General features: G+C 47.4%; 1 protein-coding gene across 6 annotated transcripts in view; it reads right to left on the reverse strand.

Moving 5' to 3' along the window:
* Positions 1–12,038: 12,038 nt before the first annotated feature.
* Positions 12,039–20,985, reverse strand: part of ZNF217 (zinc finger protein 217) — a 38,706-nt gene continuing 29,759 nt past the window's right edge. For all 6 annotated transcript variants that reach the window (XM_086702515.1, XM_086702517.1, XM_086702518.1 and 3 more), the window contains 4 exons: positions 20,428–20,544; positions 18,172–19,596; positions 16,161–16,292; positions 12,039–14,212 (listed from right to left, as the gene is read on the reverse strand). In XM_086702515.1, coding sequence (XP_086558641.1) covers positions 16,183–16,292; positions 18,172–19,596; positions 20,428–20,544 — 1,652 coding nt within the window. In that variant the 3' untranslated portion in view covers positions 12,039–14,212; positions 16,161–16,182. The remainder of the gene's footprint in view (positions 14,213–16,160; positions 16,293–18,171; positions 19,597–20,427; positions 20,545–20,985) is intronic.

Raw genomic sequence — 20,985 nt, forward strand, 5'->3', positions numbered from 1 at the left:
CATGCCTAGGTCTGTGAGCTCTGGGGGCCCATGACGATGTTTTCATTTTAATTTCTATTAAAATCAGAAAAGAAAGATGAGGGGCACCTGGGTGGCTCAGTCGGTGGAGCGTCCAACTTCGGCTCAGGTCATGATCTCACGATCCGTGAGTTCGAGCCCCCCATCGGGCTCTGCCTGGAGCCTGCTTTGGATTCTGTGTCTCCCTCTCTCTGCCCTTCCCCTGCCCCTGCTCTCTCTCTCAAAATAATAAACATTAAAAAGATATTTAAAAAATAAAAATCAATGTTTTCTTTGGTTCCAAAGGTCTATCGAGTCTGGGACTACAGAGTAGCTGCGTGCTTCTCAAGGAGAGAAAACCCAAAGCCGTGACATGCTCTGACGCCCCAAAATTCCAGCCTAATCCCGACAACGGGTTGCCCAAATTTCTGTTTACCTGACGAGGAGACGCCACCATGTGGCAATGACGTCTCTGCCAACTTGGGCTCCCGCTGCGTGAAATAAGGTTCCTGGGGAAGAAATAATCTTCTGGGGGCCACGCACGTTCGGTACCCACGGTGGAACTCCACTCCCCACGTGTCTAATCCACAATTTTAGAAAATGCATAATTCAAGCCTGCGTAAAACAGGACCTGGCCCAGCCAGCCGGGGTCCAGTCAGGCTGAGGCTACTTCTGAAAGTCCTTAAGCTCCTTACCTCCAGGTGTCATTTGTATTGTAGATGAAAGGGGGCCGTCGGGCTGGCTGTGATCTATGGTTATTTGTTTTATATTAAGGATCAACAAAAAGCACTAAAAGGAGTCATTAGAGGATTCCATTTTCCAATTCGCTACACTTGCCTGCTCACCTTCAAAACCGAATCGATAATAATGAGGGAGAGTTAATACAAGTTCAACCAAAAGTTCAAGTACTGCTGTTGATTCTTTGACATCGCCTTTCCGCTTCTGGTCGATAAAATCATGGATCTTGTTCCGCAGTGTGGCAGCCCCGCGTGGTCCCTCCCACTGGCCACAAGATGACGGGCTCCCGGGGGGGGGGGGGGAGGTTCAGAGGGACCAGCAGGTGCAAACCGCTCCTCGTGCGGGTCTCAGATGAGATGGCACTTCTGCCAGGAAGCCCTCCAGACCCTCCCCGTGGGGGTCAGGCTCACCAACAGATAGGGTCTTCCAGAAATGGAAATCAAGTTCGACGTGAGCAGCCTGTCACGTGTCTCTGCGGCACAGACATCCAACCCCATTCGAAGGTGGGCTCATTTGATCAATGATTCAGTGACCTTGTCCCATCATGGGTAGACCCTGGGCTAGTTGCTGGGGATGCAGCTGTGACTAAGTCACACTAATGTGATTAATCATGTTAATCCTCTGCGCAAGCCCCCTAGTGGCTGGGAGCAAGAGCCAAAATTCTTCCATCCGGTCAGCAAGACTCCCTCTCCTCCCCTCCCCACCCCTCCCCTCCCCTCCCCTGCCCTGCCCTATCCTCCCCTCCCTTCCCCTCTCCTCCCCTCCCCTCCTCCCCTATCCTCTCCTCCCCTCCCCTCCCCTATCCTCCCCTCCCTACTCCTCTCCTCCCCTCCCCTCCTCCCCTATCCTCTCCTCCCCTCCTCTCTCCTCCCCTTCCCTCCTCTCTCCTCCCCTTCCCTCCTCTATCCTCCCCTCCCTTCTCCTCCCCTCCCCTCCCCTCCCTTCTCCTCCCCTCCCTTCTCCTCTCCTCCCCTCCCCTCCCCTCCTCTCTGCTATCCTCTCCTCCCCTCCCCTCCTCTCTGCTATCCTCTCCTCCCCTCCCCTCCCCTCCCCTCACCTCTCCTCAGCCACTGGGCCAGCCAGCCACCTGCACCTTCTCACTGTCCTTGAGTAATGCAGGGCCTTTGCACCTGCTGTTTCCTTTGCCTGCAGTGTTTCTCTCCACATAACCACGTGGCTCACACCCTCACCTCCTTCAAGTCTTTGTCCAAATCTCATTTCCTGGGTGAGGACTTTTCTGCTATCCTATTTGAAATTAAATCCCCATCCCCAACCTGAGTTCTGACCCCTCTTTACCAATTAATTTTCTACTAGTTCTTATAAGCTCTGACATACTATATAATATACTTATTGATTACTCCATAACGCCAAAGAGTTTTGTCTTGTCACATGATAGGCCCTCAATAAATAAATAATGAGTGCATGGCTGAGCCTGACCTGCCCCATGGACCTCATAGTCTTTTGTTTTTTAATTTTTTTTAATGTTTTATTTATTTTTGAGAGAGAGAGAGTCCAAGCAGGGAGGGGGCAGAGAAAGAGGGAGACACAGAATCGGGAGCAGGCTCCAGGCTCTGAGCTGTCAGCACAGAGCCCGACATGGGGCTCGAACCCACAAGCTGTGAGATCATGACCTGGGCCGAAGTCAGGTGCTTAACCGACTGAGCCACCCAGGTACCCCTCCAGATTTCCTTTTCTTTTAGGACTTCGCCCCTCGTCAGGCACCTATTCACCTTACATCCTCCCTGGAAGCCAAAAGCCACAGATGCCTCCTTCCTGCCTGGGCTCTCTCTGAGAAGCCGGCATCTGAGGACACAGTGAGGACGACAATGACAACCAGAGTTTCTTTCTTTAAAAAAATAAAATAAAATAATTAAACTGAATTTTGGACATTACTGGAAATCGAATACCCAAACGGGAATGTTGTCGTTCTGCATCAGGGTTACAATCACTATGTACGAGGAATAAACTGGTTAATGAAGGTAAAGGCTAGCTCATGGAATGTTGAACTATAAAAATTATAAATATTTCAATAAAACCACGATAGAGTCTCATATTTCCTGCAGCATTTAATTTTAATTTTTTTTTTTTATTTCAGAGAGAGAGAGAAAGCAAGGAGGGGAGAGAGGCAGAAGGAGAGAGAAAGACAATCCCAAGCAGGCTCCACACTCAGCAGAGTCTGATGTGGGGCTCGATCCCACAACCCTGGGAACATGACCTGAGCTGAAATCGAGAGTTGTCTTAGCTGACTGAGCCATCCAGGTTCCACCCACCCCCTGCCCTGCAACATTTAAAATAACACAGATAAAATAAAATAAGATGAGATAAAATAAAATAAAATAAAATAAAATAAAATAAAATAAAATAAAATAAAATAAAATAAAATAAAATAAAATAAAATAAAATAAAATAAAATAAAATAAAATAAAATAAAATAAAATAATAAAATATCACAGATATTCTGTCTTTGAAAAATTGTCCCAAATAGTTGAATGTCAAAGCCGGTGGGACCGGGAGAGGAAATTTGTTTACAACAGCGCCACCTGGTGGTGAAGTTTATTGAACACATTCCAGCGTGAGCTAAAATGCCTGGGGTCCTCCCTTTAGTTAGTTCTACGGAAAAAATAGTCTTGAATTATTCAAACTTTTCCAGTATTGATCGCCTTTAAGAACGCACTTCTCACATACAATTTGGCAGGAGGATATCGTGCTCATCACCTTCATCATAATTGGAGACCAGGTTCCAAATGTACCTGGTTCCAAATGTAACCAAATGTAATCCAAATGTAATCAAATCCCAGTGATGGCTTCAGCTAAATTCACAGAAATATTCCTTTTACAAAACTCATGTGGGGCGCCTGGGTGGCTCAGTTGGCTGAGCATCTAACTCTTAACTTCGGCTCAGGTCATGATCTCCTGGTTTGTGAGTTCAAGCCCCACATTGGACTCTGTGCTTATGACACGAAGCCTGCTTGGGATTCTCTCTCCCTCCTCTCTACCCCTCCCCCGCTTACTCTCTCTCTCTCTCTCTCTCTCTCTCTCAAAAATAAATAAATACATAAATACATACATACATAAAATAAAACAAATAAAATAAAATAAAAATTATTTCAAAACTCGTGTATAAACTGTAGCCAGCTACTTATCCATTAAAAGCACAGACATAGCTCAACCCCTTTACCAGCCACAGGCAACTTACTCAACTTCTTTGGGCCTCAGTTTCCTTATCTGTCAAATGGTGAAGATAAACTGGCCACCTAAGATAATTCTCGTGAAGTCCCTTAGTGCTGTCTTTGGCACATAGTAAATGCTCAGTATTCATATACTAAGTTGAGGGGGGAAAGGAACAGTATTCAGAAGGCTACAGGGAGGGATCGGGGGGGCTCAGTCGGTTAAGTGTCTGACTCTTGATTTTGGCCTGGATCACGATCTCAGTTTGTGGGATCAAGCCCAGCACCGGGCTCCGTGCTGACAGCACAGAGCCTGCTTGGAATTCTCTCTCTCTCCCTCTCTCTCTCTCTCTATCCCTCTGCCCCTCCCCTCCTCATGCTCTCTCTCTCTCTCTCTCAAAATAAATAAGTGAACTTTAAAAAAAACAAAAGGAAAGCTATAGAATAATCCCATTTCTGATAACAGTAATAAGTAACAGTATGGGCATAGAGGAAAATCAGAAGACACAGATTCTGAATTATTAAAGGTGTTTCCCTTTAGAGGATGGAGTTTCACTCTCTTTACTCTAGATTTACACAAGGCTTGCCTTTTCGTAAAGACGTATTGTGCTTGTAATTTTAAAATCAGGAGGTTTTTTTATATTGTGGTAAGATACGCGTAACATAAAATTTCCCATTTTAACCATTTTTAAGTGTGCAGCTCAGTGGCGTTAAATACATTCACTTTGCTATGCAGCCCCACTATGCACCTCCAGAATGTTTTTATCTTCCCAAACTGAAACTCTGTCCCCATCAAACGCTCCATCCTCCTCCCTACCTTCACCCCCACTCCAGGCAACAGCCATTCCAATTTCTGTCTCTGTAGATTGGACTATTCTGGGAACCTCACATAAGTGCAATCATATGCTACCTGTGCTTTTGTGCAAAATGTGGGAGATTTTTTAATGCGTTTATTTTATAATGTTTACTTTTGAGAGAGACCGAGAGACAGAGCGTGAGCAGGGGAGGGGCAGAGAGAGAGAGGGGGACACAGAATCCGAAGCGGGCTCCATCCAGGCTCTGAGCTGTCAGCACAGAGCCCGGCGCGGGGCTTGAACTCACGAACCGTGAGATCATGACCTGAGCCGAAGTCGGATGTTTCACCGACTAAGCCACCTGGGCACCCCCAAAATCTGTTTGTTTGTTTTTTAATGTTTATTTATTTTTGAGAGAGAGAGAGCTCACATAAGCAGGGGAGGGGCAGAGAGAGAGGGGAACAGAGGATCTGAAGCAGCAGACTCCGTGCTGACAGCAGGCTGCCCAACGTGGGGCTTGAACTCTTGAACCGGGAGATTATGACCTGAGCCAAAAGTCAGATGCTTAACCGACTGAGCCACCCAGGTACCCAAAATGTGGGTTCTTAATGGAGAAAATAGAGGTGTTAAAGCACTGTCTCTGTCCCGTGCAAAGCCCTTGATCACGGTCCTATTCCAGAAGCACCGGGTCCCAAGCCCCTCAGGGGGTCCACAGGGTCAGAAAGACGTATTATGAAGTTACTTGCTTTCCATGGGCCACATGAAGTGGGACGTCAAGAAAGACAGGATGAGTGGCAAAGATGACCATCCCACTCTTTTACTAAGGCGCTAAAGAGTTAACAAAGAAGTGAAACATTGCCACTCTTCTTGGAAAATTTCTTTCGCTTTGGGAATTTTATTTACCATGAAAAAAATATGTTATTCATATTAACATGTAGGGGGTTAATTATTTTTCCTCTTGAATTAATAGATGTCTTAATTGTTTTAAACTCTACTATGGCAAATATCAATAGGCATAACCCACGTAAACAAAAACTTTTGAGGACCCTGAATATTTTGTATCATTTTACAAATGATTCTGAAGCCAGAAGTTCTAAGAATGGCCACATTGGGGCACCTGGGTGGCTCAGTTAAGCATCTGACTCTTGATTTCAGCTCAGGTCATGATCTCACGGTTCGTGGGATGGAGCCTCGTGTCAGACTCTGCATTGACTGTGCAAGATTCTCTCTCTGCCCCTCTCCTACTCATGCCTGCTCAAGCTCTCTCTCTCTCAAAATAAATAAACATTTTAAAAACTAAAAGAGGGGCGCCTGGGTAGCTTAGGAGGTTCAGGGTCCAACTTCGGCTCAGGTCATGATCTCATGGTCTGTGAGTTCAAACCCCGCATCAGGGCTCTGTGCTGACAGCTCTGAGCCTGGAGCCTGCTTCCGATTCTGTGTCTCCCTCTCTGTCTGCCCCTCCCCCGCTCACACTCTGTCTCTGTCTCTCTCTCAAAAATAAATAAACATTAAAAAAAAAAAAGAATGGTCACATGATGTTAACCTTTCTTATGATGAACGGTGCTTGCATTGGCGTGGACCACGGGAAGCTTTTCTCTGTTTAGATTACCTGTCAAAGTGTAAACGTCTCAGATGTGAGGAACACTTGTCTCCGGGCAGTGTCTCCAATGTCCCCTGATGCGATTACCAAATTCTGCCCACCAGCCGTCTTCACAGCTCGCTCTACCCACCCCCGCCCTCGAAAAAAGCCTTTCAAATACTCCAGACCAAAACTCTCCTGATCCTAATTACCTTTTAGTCTTCTTAAGTACCTCCCCACCCACGCATAGCCTGTGAAACTCCTTCCGCTTGGTACAATGATGTATAAGGGATAAGAAACTAACAAGCCCTGGGGCGCCTGGGTGGCCGCAGTCGGTTAAGCGTCCGACTTCAGCCAGGTCACGATCTCGCGGTCCGTGAGTTCGAGCCCCGCGTCGGGCTCTGGGCTGATGGCTCAGAGCCTGGAGCCTGTTTCCGATTCGGTGTCTCCCTCTCTCTCTGCCCCTCCCCTGTTCATGCTCTGTCTCTCTCTGTCCCAAAAATAAATAAACGTTGAAAAAAAAAATTTTTTTTAAATAAAAAAAGAAACTAACAAGCCTTGAGTGTGCTTTACGTTTTTGCCACAGGTAGATGGAAATGCTTACCTGCAGTGACTCAGCGGATAATCTCACAGGTAGGAGGTTATTCGGAGATAATTCTAGGAGACCACCTCTCTGCCATTAAAGGATTGCTGGGCTGGAATAAATCGTATTCATCCACTCATCATCCATCCATCCCTCCATCCTCCCCGCACCTATTGAAGGAGAGAGGAGCTTTGTGCTATGCCCAGGGGAAACATCAATACATTCCTTCCCCTGGGGAGCCCACCTTCAAGTGCACACCCTAACGGCAGGTGGTAGTGAGTGCTATGAGGAAAAATAACCAGATACAGACGTAAGGAGGCTGGAAAGGCTTCGGGGCAGGTGACGTACGAGCACAATCGGGTGAAGTCAGGGAGCAGGGCAGGCTACCCGAGATAAAAGTGTTGCCAGGCCTCGAAATAGCAAGGATACCACTGCTGAAAGAGGAAGGTGCCCAGAAGTTTCCAGAAGGAGAACCAAGGCCTCTGTGGCTGCCGTAAAAAACGAGGGAAGAAGGCTAAGCGAGGCCAGGGGTCAGGCCAAGGATTTGGGGTTTTATCCTACGACTGAAAGTCCGTGGAGGGTTTGAACAGGGACCTGGGTAAAATTATCCACATGTTAAAAAAGAGTTCCAACACCCACGGAGAGATCCGGCCGGGGGAGAGGAGGTTGAACAGGGAGGAAGGGGGACAGGAGGCGATGGCTGCCCTCCGGGGGAAGAGTGGCTTGGCCGAGGGGATAGCAACGGAGGAGACAGGAGGCAATCAGTGTGTGTGCCCAGAGGTTTTGCAGGAAGAGGCAGCAGGCTTGCTCTCCGCTTGGATGAGGAAATCAGTTCTCCCAGGCGGCTGAAGGGTCTGGAGCCTTCAGTGGAGCCTGGGGAAAGCTGTGGCTGGTGCTTTAATCGTCCGGTGAGGCCTGGGTGGCTGCGTGGACACAGCTGGCCTCAGGGGCAGGGCTGGAGGCGGTCCCGATGCAGACAGATGCACTCAGACCTCTGAACCCCAGGGTCCTGTGTTGTCAGAGGTGAGGATTCTGGAAAGGATTCATCTGTTCCTAAAATCCCAACCCAGGGCTGCTGGGGGTTAAAGGGAAAATCCCCCGGGGTTGAGGGTGGCAATCAGTCCCTAAACAAAGATGATGCCTGTCAGGCACTTAGCTCGAGGACATTTTGATGATCATTCTAATGAGATTACAGATGCCTGAAAACCTAGGAAGTTTAGGTAACTTCTCACTCCAGAGTAAAGAAGAATCCCTGGTCTGTCAGGATCCGGGGGAGGTCAGAGCTTGGGAATGGGATTCTGCGGGGGAGGCCAGAACAGCCACAGGAATTCGGGAGCCTGATGTGCGGGCCAAAGTGATGATGAAATCTCCCTGGGTGACTAAGGGTAAAAAGGGCAGGAAAAAAGTTTTGACTTTTTTTTTTTCTTCTTTGGTAAGACTTTGTACAAACGCAAGGAGTGGACATCTTGTCATCCTGCTTCTCTGGTTTTTTCCAGAGTTATCCTAAAACGTAAATCTGATGCCACCATCTGCCCGGATACCTTCAAAGGCCTTCCCTGCACGTCCATCATGGCCCCAGATCCTCGAGACTCAATACCTCGGGCTCTTGCCCGAACTCCAAATTCGTCCCAGGAGCTGCGGTGCTCCACTGGGACCACTTGGCACCCCAGGGACATTTTGGATTGCCTGAAGACACTTTGGGTGGTTACAAAACCACAACGGGGAGGGGTGCCACTGGCCCCCCGGTGGGCGGGGGCCAGAGCGATGGCCAAGCACCCTCCGTGGGTGGCACAGAAGAGCCGCAACAAAGAAAAAAAGGCCAGCAGCCTTTATCCTTTAGTTATCTGTTCAGAAGCTGGCCTCACCCCCTCAGCTCTGTGCTCCACATTCTTCTGTCTCCTGCTGGTTTCCTTCCATTATTGCAACTGGTCACAGTTGGGTTTACTGGTTTTCAGCCCGTCTTCGGCACCCGCCCGGAGGACGTTAGTTAGCTCTAGGAAGGTAGAAGACCAACTTTGGTTCATGGGACACAGATTCCCCCCGCGCCCAGCACCAGCGTGAAGCACTTGGCAAACAAACACACGCGGAATGAATAAAAACAGGCAGAGGGGTGCCTGGGTGGCTCAGTCGGTTAAGCGTCCGACTTCGGCTCAGGTCATGATCTTGTAGTTCGTGGGTTCAAGGCCCGCGTGGGGCTCTGTGCTGACGGCTCGGCCTGGAGCGGCTTTGGATTCTGGGTCTCCCCCTCTCTCTGCCCCTCCCCCACTTGCACTCTCTCAAAAACAAACAAACATTTAAAAAAATTAAAAACAGGCAGAGAGGCCACCAACTTCCTTCACCTCTCCAGATGTAATTTTTCCCCCCTTGGAGCCATTAGGTTTTCAGGAGAAAAGCGTGCTTTCTTAAGAAAAAATTAAATAAAACCACTGAAGTCAGCCTGCACTACTGTGTATTACATGCTCCTTTTCATCTGAGGGCATCTGAACAGAAATGCACCTCGATCTTTGCAGAAAGAAACAATGGAAGGATAAATCAAAAACTAATTTTATGAAATGGTTGCTTTATAGAAGGTTGGGAGCAGGCTGGAACGGATGAAAAGCTAGTGAGCTTCTCTGGCTATATACCTGGTCTCATGGTTTTAAGAAACTGTTTTACATAACGAAACTGTATTTAAAAGGAAAAAAAGACAAAGTAGGATCTCAAGATGGAAAACACTGAACCCAAGAGCGTATGTTGGCAAGCCCACATAAAGAAGCTTGGGCTCCCTCAACCATGCTTGTGTTTCTGGAGTGGAATTTACGCAGTAGACAGCAGGGACCACGGAAGACTTGACGGCTGCACCCCCCCCCCCAAAGTTGCTGATTCAGCGGGTGTGTGAGCCTGATGGTTGGCATTTCTGGCAACTTCCCAGCGATGATGATTTTGCTAATCTGGGACCACCAGTTGAGAACCCACTTACAAACAAGTGAAATTGAACAAGTTTGAAATCTTCCCTTAGAACGTTGGTAATAATATTGGCATCATGACTTCCTTGCTATATGTAGTAGGGTAAAGCAAGCCATTGTGGGTATCGGGAACCCAACTTTTCAGAGAATCCAATATAAAAATCAAAGAAACAAAAGCACTATTTTCATTCTGAGACAGAAACAGCCATATAGAGGCACCTAGTTGGCTACGTTGGTAGAGCATGTGACTCTTCATCTCAAGGTTGTAGTTTGAGTCCCCTCTTTGGCTTAGAAATTGCTTAAAAATAAGAAAGAAAAGAGGAAGAAAGGGAAAGAGGGAAAGAGGGAAGGAAAGAAAAAGGCAAGAGGGGAGGGGAGGGCAGGGCAGAAAACAGCAATATAATTCATTCAAGTGTTGTTTGGTTTTACTCTTTAAGAGCATATATATCCTTTCTCTGTTATGAAGGCCCTGGGGTTGAAGCAGCCTACCCCCAAATCACCATTTCTAATTACCATTTCCCAGAAAAGGAACCCAGGGTCCTCAGGTAAGTAACTCTCCAGGTCCGGGTCAGGAAATGGTCAAGGAGAGCTCAGAACGCCTGCCTTAAAACTAAGAAGCCTCCAGAGTGTTGTCCAAAACACAGCCAACTTGAAGGAGAGACCCTGTCGGCCAGAGACCCCGAAGATTCTGAGCGTCAAAATGATGCCTGCAATTTGCTTACAACCTGTCAAACGTACAAGGAGTTCTTAACAAAAAATTCAAAAGTTCATTCACCAGTCTTGTCTGGGACCAGACATTATTCTCAAGGCTGGTTAATCAAGGGGGGAGAATCAAGTTTTATTTATCCTTTCTTGTTTAAGCTGTATTTCAAGGTCATCAAATAATCACATGAGGTCTTCTGTCCAATAATAAATGCAGAGGAAATGACAGAACTTAAAAAAAAAAAAAAAAAAAATCACCTTTTGCAACATCCCTAATGTTCGTCCGTGGCTGCTAAAACCCAAAGGAGAAAGGTTGATGGGGAACTTTATTATGGCTGGTTAGTCTGACACCTGAACCCACTGATCAAACTTCAACTACAGGTTGGAAAACCAAATATTGTACATGTCCAGAGGTGATGCAATTGGGAGCACACAGACCCCTGCTCCCCAAAACTGAGCTCAAATCTACTTTAAACCCCTAGATTTAATTCACCAGTTTATAGGAGATAGACTGGAAAAACAGGTCAGATGAAACCACAAATATGCAATAAACCCTAAGAAGATGCCAACTTCTACAGGACGAATGACCCAGCCTCTTCACTAAAATGTCCTCTAAGGTGTGTGTGGAGGGAGATGTGAATTAAAACAGGCTTTAAAAAAAAAAAAAAAAAAACGATCTTCTAGGGGTGCCTGGGTGGCTGTCGGTTAAGGGTCCAACTTTAGCTCAGGTCATGATCTCACGGTCCCTGGGTTCGAGCCCCGCATCGGGCTCTGTGCTGACAGCTCAGAGCCTGGAGCTTGTTTCCGATTCTGTGTCTCCCTCTCTGACCCTCCCCTGTTCACGCCCTCTCTCTGTCTCAAAATTAAATAAACGTTAAAAGAAAAAAAAATTTTTTTTTTTATTTTTTTTTTCAACGTTTATTTATTTTTGGGACAGAGAGAGACAGAGCATGAACGGGGGAGGGGCAGAGAGAGAGGGAGACACCGAATCGGAAACAGGCTCCAGGCTCTGAGCCATCAGCCCAGAGCCCGACGCGGGGCTCGAACTCACGGACCGCGAGATCGTGACCTGGCTGAAGTCGGACGCTTAACCGACTGCGCCACCCAGGCGCCCCGAAAAAATTTTTTAAATAAAATAAAATAAATATAAATAAATAAATAAATAAATAAATAAATAAATAAATAAATAAATAAAAAACGATCTTCTAAACTAAGTGGATCTTGTTTGGGCCTCGATCACAACTCAACTGACCAAATCTAAGACAACACTTTTGCAAGGCTGTGTGGACATCGTGGTTGGTTACGTGTGACCATGAAAGCCCTTATCCGTTAGGGACTCACAGTGAAGGGTCGTAGGGATGAAACTAAATCGTGTCTGAGACTCACTTTAAAAAACTCGGGGGAGAAAAAAATGCTGCTGGCGAGGGTGAGGATTCATTACACGAACCCCTCTACTAAACTGCAGGCTTAAAGTTGTATTTCTAAAAAGTTAAAAGCAGAAACGAGGGACGCAATAAAGACCCAAACCAAGACTGCAAAACACCAAATCTATATTTACATCCACATATAATAACATAACTTTAAGCTGAAATATATCATAAATAAAACAAGTAATGTCTACTGTTTGACAAGTATCAACAATTAAAATAAATCAAACTGGAATGAAATAAATACATAAACAAAAATCCAACGGATTGTACCTCTATTATATGTACTGTTGTCTCAAAGGAAAAAAAAAACATACAAAACCAGTAGTATCCCAATAGTTAATACTGATGGACAAAAAAAAAAAAAAAAAAAATTGGAGGACAAGGGCTGTGGAAAAAAGGACATTTTTATGTATTCAGAAATTGAGAAATGTGGTTAGAAAAGAGAAATCTGAAAGCCACCCAAATTTCAGCATGACATGAATTGACTTGTTTTCAAATAGATTTGGTGATTTTTTTTTTTTTAAATACAGGTTTAAATTTCAGCCCTCTATTATCTCGTATCCCCTTTTAAAGATTTACACTTATAGTCACAGCGAGCTTTCTGTAACACTCATTGGATTAGGCAAAGATCAAGTCAATCATCTTGCAAATGTGTTAAATCTTCAAAAATAGGCTATAAAAGTGCAAAACTATGAAAACAAAAATCTAGATTATGTACATATGGCTCAGCTTGTGAACAGGAAAAATGGTGGATAGTGTACTAGTCTCTCCTGATACAAAGCACTTCACCACAAGGCCAACAGACCAATCAGGTCTCCCTTTCCCACGGGAGTTAAGACTTCTCGGTCAAGTACGCTTCGTGTTGCATAATGAAAACAAAACAAAAAAAATCAGGATTCTTGTAGGACTTTACTCTCGCTCTAACGCAGAAAGGCAGGGCAAGAAAACTTAACAGTGCAAATTTATTTTTGAAACAGTTTTCTTAATAAAATATCTTGTGGTTGCTAAACCCACGTACTGCTGAATAAACTCAGCCACGGACAGCATGTGGAAGGGAACAAAAGTCTAAAACATCTGGTAGTAAGCCAGCTGGTGGCCATCCTCGCTTTAAAACCCAAACTACATCTGGTTACTCAACACAACCAAAACTGGGAAGACAACTGAGGTCAAGAACCAGATCGCACCCTCCCCATTACCAGAAGGCTCGGCAGGCAGTTCCTTATTCAGAATCAACGTGTCTACAATTAACTCGTGTACGTCCACGGTTAACCCAAAGGCCAGGCACACCAGGACTTCCAGATACAAACCTAAAATTTACCCAAACGCTTTCACGTCCTTTAAAACCGCTCCCAATATATGAAATTCACGTGTGTAATTCAGCATTTCAGGTTTTTTACATACCAATTTAAGCGAAAGCCAAAAAAACCCTGAATTTTCCAACAAAAGTGACGAACTTGATAGAAAGTAAAGTAACTCCACATAGAATTTGGTATGTTTACTGGATATGGGGCTGTCCTGAAGAGGACAGACGCACTTCTCTGTAGACACGTCCGCTTAAAAACCCTACGGGGCACAGGCTGCTCTCAGAAAAGGGTCGCAGATCGGGACTCTTCCTCAGTTGACAGACTGACACTTGCAATGAAAGGGCACCGAATTCAGAATGGCTGACCTCAGTATATGCAGCACATAGTCACAGAGGGTCGATACTTCCGTTCACAATTTTGTTAAGACGACGCACTGAGGAGGATTTAACATAATACAAATCATCGGGAATTTTTTTTTTTTTTTTAAACATACATTTTCCATGAAAGAACACAAACAGCAGGAGCTGCTCATGGGGATGAGCTACAGGAGAGAGAAAGGGGACGCACAGTATCTGAACAAGCAGGTTTCGAACTTACGTATGTACAGAGTTACCTGAGGTGCAAGCGTTCGTTATAGACTCTCCCCCCCCCCCCGCCCCCCCACCCGGATGGTTTGTGTTCAGCAGCGCTCAAGTATGCAAAAGACTCCTTATTTGGTCAACTCTAAAAAAAATATTATTCAGGGGCAAAATAGAGATTTGCAGTCTCCATTTGTGTACAACCCAACTGTTCCAACTATGGTTTTTATTGCTATTTGGTACAAAAGTTAACAGAACAACTTTACAAAACCGTAGTGTTCCTGGTATGTTACATGCACGGCACGGTCACAGCTTATTTCACGAGCTTCCGCCATCTGCCTTCTCAAAGGATGGACTCACTCAATTTCATGGACAGAACACACATCCATCGGGTCCTACGGGGGGAAAAGGTTCAAGAGAGCGGATCAAGATAAAACTGAAAACAGCTTGGGAAAATCTTTTTTCTTTTAATAAAGAAGTGTAATAAACAGAACCAAAGGGATCTAGAAATGCAAGGAGTTCCCCTTAAGCTCAAATGTTGCAACGAAGGGGCGCCTGGCTGGCTCAGTGGGTGGAGCATGTGACTCGATCTCCCGGTTGTGAGTTCAAGCCTCACGATGGGGGTGGAGGTTAACAAATTAAACCTTAAAAAAAAATCGTTGCAATGAGAGTACCAGGACTCTACACAACGCTGCGCCACCCCAGAGGATACTACTACATTCTGAACAGTGATTTAACGAAGAGGATTTCACCAAGAATCGGCATTTGCATCAGTTACACGAAGCCTGGCAAAGGCCACCACAAGAAACCGAAAGGTGGTAACATTATCTGTTCAGCCAACATCTGACGGGTTTGATCAGTGATGGTCCCGGCAGCGGGCGAGGCAGTGAACAAAGCAATCTCCTCTCAAGCGGAGCTAGCAGTGAACTGGGGCACACAGGTAAGAGGGGCAGACGTGGGGGTGAACTGCACAAGCAAGGGGCAGCGGCCAGGGAAGTCCCTGGTTCCCGGCAGACGTCCTGAGGAAATGATGTTAACTGGTCCCGCGTTTCAGAGAGAGGTCATCTGGCACCCAGAATGCAGAAGGATGTTCCAGGCAGAGGAAATGCAAGCAGAGATGCTCAGAGGTTACAGAAAGAGGCCGGGGCGGGACCAACAGGACAGCGGCATCCTCTGTGACTGACAGACTGTGCCCTTGCAGTGCAAGTAAGCTGTTACAAATTAGCTGTGCCTTATAATCCATCAACGATTTGTTTTGTTTTCGTGGAGAGGAGGCTGAATCCCGCTCCTGCGACAACACTTCCTTTCTCCTGCTTTCACTAAGTGAGGGGAGAAGGGAGCATAGACCCGCATCAGCCCGATGGGCCCCACATGCAAACAAGAGGGAGACATCTTGCCACGGGACCGGGAGGACATGGTGGGCGTTAGACACGAAAAGCGTTTCTGGGAGAGAACTCAAATCCGTCCATAAACCCAGCTGTTGCCATTCAATTTATTGGTAAATGAGGTCTAGAGTAACTTGGGCGGACATCAGGCCCTGCGGCCAAACTCGGAATTAACTCAATGGAATTAACACAACTCTGAGGGTCCTGCTGGAGTCTTCTGTGTATCTACAGTTAGATACATTCGCCATGTGAACCACGTTGTCAAAATGCACCTTCGCCATGTGAACCACGTTGTCAAAATGCACCTCCGCGCTCCTGTCCCGCTCCCCTCCCTCAACAGGTAAGGATGCACCGAGGTTTTGAACAAGCTCTTAAGCATGAGGGTTGGGGCCCAGGCTCTGGGTCATGGTAGGACAGAACTAAGAAGAGTGGGACGCGACCCAAGTCTCGGTACCCTCATCCGTAAAGGGTGCACGGGACCTCCCAACCCAGCAACCATTTTCTGTAAAGAGCCAGAATGTAAATGTAAATATTCTCAGCTTTGCAGGCCATGCGCTCTCTGTCACAACTACCACTCTGCTGATGTGGCTCAGAAGCCATCAGCTATATGGAAAGGCATGGACACAACTGTGTGCCAGTAAAACTTTGCAGATAAAAGCAGGTGGAGGTTTGCTAATCCCTGGCCTAATGCCCCCCCCCCCCCCCCCGGCATGTGGGAAGGAATAAATGAGGTCATGATTATAAAAACACTTCCAGGCTGAGCACGAAATAAATGCTTAGTAAATTCCAGTCGGTACTATTGTTATTAGTTACCATCATCATGGATATCCGGAGACCCTGAGCACTGGAGGTCTTAAGAACACTTTAAAAATCAAAAATAATTTTACTTTATATTCTACTGAATGAACTAGATGGTTTATTTTCAATGAACTAAAATCAATAGATCATATATGCTTACCTTTCTTACCTGAAACAGGAAATCAAGTTTTTTTATCATTTGGTCGATAATGTGCATTCCCAATAAAATTCTCATAGTTTCTCTTCTGTAGCATGCTGCTAGATAAGTGTTGATATGACACAGGCCTTTTTCCTGATTGTAGAAAAAAAAAAAAAACGCATAAAAACACGTTACAACTGAAATGGTTTTAAGTGCCTCGAGGACATTTGCTAGCACACAATTTTAAATCACTGAAGCTAAAATTATCTGAGTGCCACGTGGTCATTAGTAAGAATGACATTAGTAACTGTAAGTAAGCTACAATCTCGGGTTTCGGCACCAGAGTGTGGGGGGGGGGGGAATAAAGCCCAAAACAATGGTGGTAGACGTTATCTTAAACCTACATGCATCATGAACCATACCTGTGGGGAAGAGGAGAAAAAATACTGATGTTTGAAAAGAGGCTTTCATTTGCAACACAGAGCCCTACTCTTCAAGTAAAGGCAAAGTTTTGACTCACGTCCGTTTTAACAACCGATAGGGAGAGAAATAGACACTTCTAATCAAAAGGCTGTAAAAATTAGTATTTCATCACAGGATTTAGAAAATTCACTGGAGTGTGTAAAAGCAATTGTTTTACAATTTGCTATCCCTACCATATCAATTGGCATCAAGCTATCCTTGATAAGAGTATTGTCGCCACACAGAACCCTTAATTTGAAATTAATACAAACTGAGAGGTTTGAAAATGGATTTCTCTTTGGGGCTGCACAGACCAGCGGGGCTTATATCGGACAAAGGAAGTGGTTTAATTAAGTCGGCCTCGTGGGACAGCTCCCCGGTACACTCTGATCGACCTCTTCACCTGCACAGGTAAAGCGCCACAGGCCTCTAAGGGAAAGAGGCCGGAAGGAAGCAGGGGTTTTGAAAACACTTCCATGGGGAGAACTCCAAAGTCATCTTCGACTTTTAACAATTTACCCACGTGGGAAAAACGGGTTTTGTCCCTTCCTTCTTCCTTATGGATGTCTTATGGAAATACATGATGGGTATGAAACAAATTAACTCTATTGATTCTACCAACACTGTAACTGCTGAAATGGCATTCTAACGTTTGCTTTCTGTGGGGTCAGGCCATATGATGCACAGAGCCTCTTTTATGTGAAACGTTTTATCTACTGCTTAAATGTTTATGCTGTGTTGATAATATTACATTGACGCATGACCCTGTACATTGTGTGCCTAGTATGTGAAGGGATTACAAGATGTATATAATGACTTGCTAACCTTGCGGCATTCAGAGTTTCCAAAAGATGAAGAAAGACCAAATCTAAATAAAACACTTCATCATTTAAGAAAAAAATTGTCCATATGGGAAAAGGGTGAGGCTTTTAAAATGCGCTGAATATTTAACAAAAAACGGTCTGATTCTAGAGTCCTAGCATCAAAAGAATGTCCACTGAGGTTCTCATACTTTCTGCTCCTGGTGGAAGGCGCGTGCTCCTGGGGGCTCACAGCGCATCTGTCACCGGCTAGTGGGGACACTGCCCACCCACAGACCACTCATACCGGCGAAGGGACAGACTGGGCTGGGCTCCAAAGGGCTTCAGCATGAAGGGTAGGGAGCCAGCACTGCCCAGGGCGCCCGGGGCCTCACTAGCATTGGGAGCTGGCTGCGAGCGGGGAGTGTGGCCTTCAGCCTGGAGGGCGTGGGCCCCTGGTCTGTCCATACCCCCCACCCCTGACCCTCAGCAGCCCCCAGGCCCAGGGCCCACCCCTTCCTCCACTCCCGCGGCCTAGGGTCCGTACCCCCCTCCACCTTCCCCAGCGAGCCCAGGGCCTATTATCCACCCCTCCCCTGGCCTCCCCTTGGGGGGTGAGGGGGAGGGCAGGGCCTCTTCCCCCGCCCCCCCAGCCTCCCCTTCGGCGGCGGGCCCAGGGCCTGTCCACAGCCCCTCAACCGCAGCCGCAGCCTCACCTTCCCTTCCCGGGGGTGACCCAGAGCATCCACCTACCCCTCCCCCAGCCTCACCTTCGGCGGCGGGCCCGCAGGCGAAGAGCGGCGCGGTTGCGGCGCGCGGCTTGGGCGGCAGCGCGGCGGGCGGCGGGCACACGCACTCGGCGGGCAGCAGCGACTGCAGGCCGCGCACCACGTGGTACTTGGGCAGCTCAAAGGCCCGGCGGAAGGTGGGCGCGGGCGGCTCGGCGTCGGGCCGCGGCCGCTTGGGCAGCGGCTCTCCGGGCTCGGCGGGGCGGCCGCTCGGGGGGTCGCGGCCCCGCGGCGCCCAGGGACGCTCCGCACAGCCGTTGGCGGCGGCGGCGGCAGGGCCGGGCGGGGCGGGGCCCGCGGGCGCCCTGGCCTTGGCCTCGGGCCTCCGGCCCCTCTCTGGGTTGGCGGCGTCGGCCGGCGGCCGGGCGACCCCCTGCGCCCCGCCGGGCTGCGGCTGCGGCTGGTGCGGCGGCCGCGGCGCCTTCAGGTTGCTGGGCGCTAAAGTGCTGGGGTCGAGCCCCGGGGGCGGCAGGGGCCTGGCGGGCGCGGCGGGGCCCGGCTTCCCCCGGTCGCGGTCGCGGTCCCGGTCGGCCGGCGCGGCCTTGGCGGGCGGCGCGGGCGCGGGCCTGGCCTTGGGCTTGGGGAAGTGCGCCAGCGGGGCCACGTCCTTCCCCAGCAGCGCGGGCGGGCAGCCGGTGCGCCGGCTTCGCAGCAGAGACTTGCTCCTGCAGTTTTTGTGGATGTCGGGGTTGTACTTATGCTCCAGTCGCTGGTGCATCATCAAAACCTCGGGATAAAAGGTCTTGAAGGTACAAAATGGGCAGGTGATCCCTGGGATTAAACTTTTGCTCAGAGAAATGGCCGGGCAGCCGTGAAGCGCCCCGAGGGACAGGTTCAGAGGCTTCTCCTGGCAGTCCGCGCCAGCCTTGTGCTTGCCCTCGGCCGCCGTCGCCGTCCCTGCGTGCTTCTCCCGGTGACCGACCTCGGCCGCATGGGCCGCACCTCCGGGGACCCCCACCTCTGTCCTACACGTGGGTTCCCGCGCCTGAGGGTCACCCGCTGCTCTCTTGGGTAACACATCCAAATAGGCGGGGGCAGGAGTTTTGCAGACTCTATCAGTACTGTCATCGGTTGCATTTTTATTGAAATCCTGAGTATCTTTGTGAACTGGCGAGAGGACAGTGCTGCCCAGAACATTCGGAAAGGCAGAGGCCATCCCCTTAAGTTGCTTTGCAGGGGGGCTGCCTTTAACATCTTTGGCACCATCAAAAAATCTTTTCAAATTTTTGGTTTGCGCACTGTCGGGGGTAAGTAGTGCATCTTCGGGCTCCTGGTTTTTCCCGTCGTTCTTGACTTCCGCGGCAATATCGATCTGTTTGTCCTTGTGATGTCTCTCCAGGTGATACCGCAGAGAGGTCTTCTGGGCTGCAGCATAGTCACAGAATTCACATTTGTATGGTTTTTCACCTAAAACAACAAGTGTCACTGTATTACACGAGTTTATGAAAAGTGTCACACCAGATCTTTGGAAACTAGAATCATCTAAGAGAGAATGTAGGGTCTTTCCTTTTCCTTTCTCCCTGCTGACCTTCATATCCGGGGTTTTTCCCCAGCTGCTTGCTTCATCACCCTCACTCCACTGAATATTTGAAAATGCGAATAGCGTCTTAAATAGTGCGCCTTAAACTTACTTAATCTTGGGGCGCCTGGGTGGCGCAGTCGGTTAAGCGGCCGACTTTGGCTCAGGTCACAATCTCGCAGTCCGGGAGTTTGAGCCCCGTGTCAGGCTCTGGGCTGATGGCTCGGAGCCTGGACCCTGTTTCCGATTCTGTGTCTCCCTCTCTCTCTGCCCCTCCCCCGTTCATGCTCTGTCTCTCTCTGTCCCAAAAATAAATAAACGTTGGGGGGAAAAAAAAACTTAAGCCTCGTAAACCATTATGGTACAGCTGCTTCTACAATCTCAAGGAAATTCTAAACATATTCTCGTTTCATCCCAAATCATAAAAACCAATACCAAAAAAAGCTGTGGCATTAAAACATACTAAAGATAAAGAGCAAGTTGTAATAAGATGAGAGGCTACAATAGTCAGAAAGTAAATAAACTACGTTCAAAATCAGGAACAGCTCGAGTTACAAAATGACACTAACAGACTGCCATTAGCACACTACACATTGACTCAAACTATTCTCCAAGGATCTAACAGAATAGTTGAACAACAATATTAAAAAAAGAAACACAAAGAACCGCATCATAATTGTTTAAGCCAGTAAGAATTAAAGATCTAGGAAGCTCCTTACCTGTGTGCGTTCTGAGATGAATATTGAGGTAATAATTTGAACGGAAAAACTTCCCACAGTAACTACATTCTCTTGAGGACGTAAGATGCTTTATTTTTCCTCCATCATCATTTTTATCTTGAAGCAGAAACAAAAATACTTATGTAAGAAGACAGCTCGAGTACATGAGTAAGACAAGTGGGCTTTAAGTATTTTTGATGGAAGCATTTTTGGAAAAGCATAAAATAGCTTTTATATATTAGTGCTGGGGTAAACCAGAAAGGGTAGGAACATACCAAACACTGTTTGGAGGTCATCTGAAGTCTTGCAAGCTTTTTAACATGCGTGCCTTGTTTTTTGCTTTGTTTTGTTTTGTTTTTGTTTCCTGAGTACAGCCAACTTAGTGGATCGTTAAGAGTCCGTTCCTCATTTGCCTCAATCACAGGAAAGATCACTTAACAGACTGACATGCATGGGCAACTTTCTGTTCTCCCAACACGTCTGCGACATGCCTTCTGGACCTACACTCGCTGGCTGCAATAACCAGCTTCTTCAGAGTAACTGATTTAGAAAACTGAG

The sequence above is a fragment of the Puma concolor genome, chromosome A3, assembly GCF_028749965.1.
Source record: "Puma concolor isolate L17-30 chromosome A3, mPumCon1.1.hap2, whole genome shotgun sequence".
NCBI classification, from domain to species: domain Eukaryota; kingdom Metazoa; phylum Chordata; class Mammalia; order Carnivora; family Felidae; genus Puma; species Puma concolor.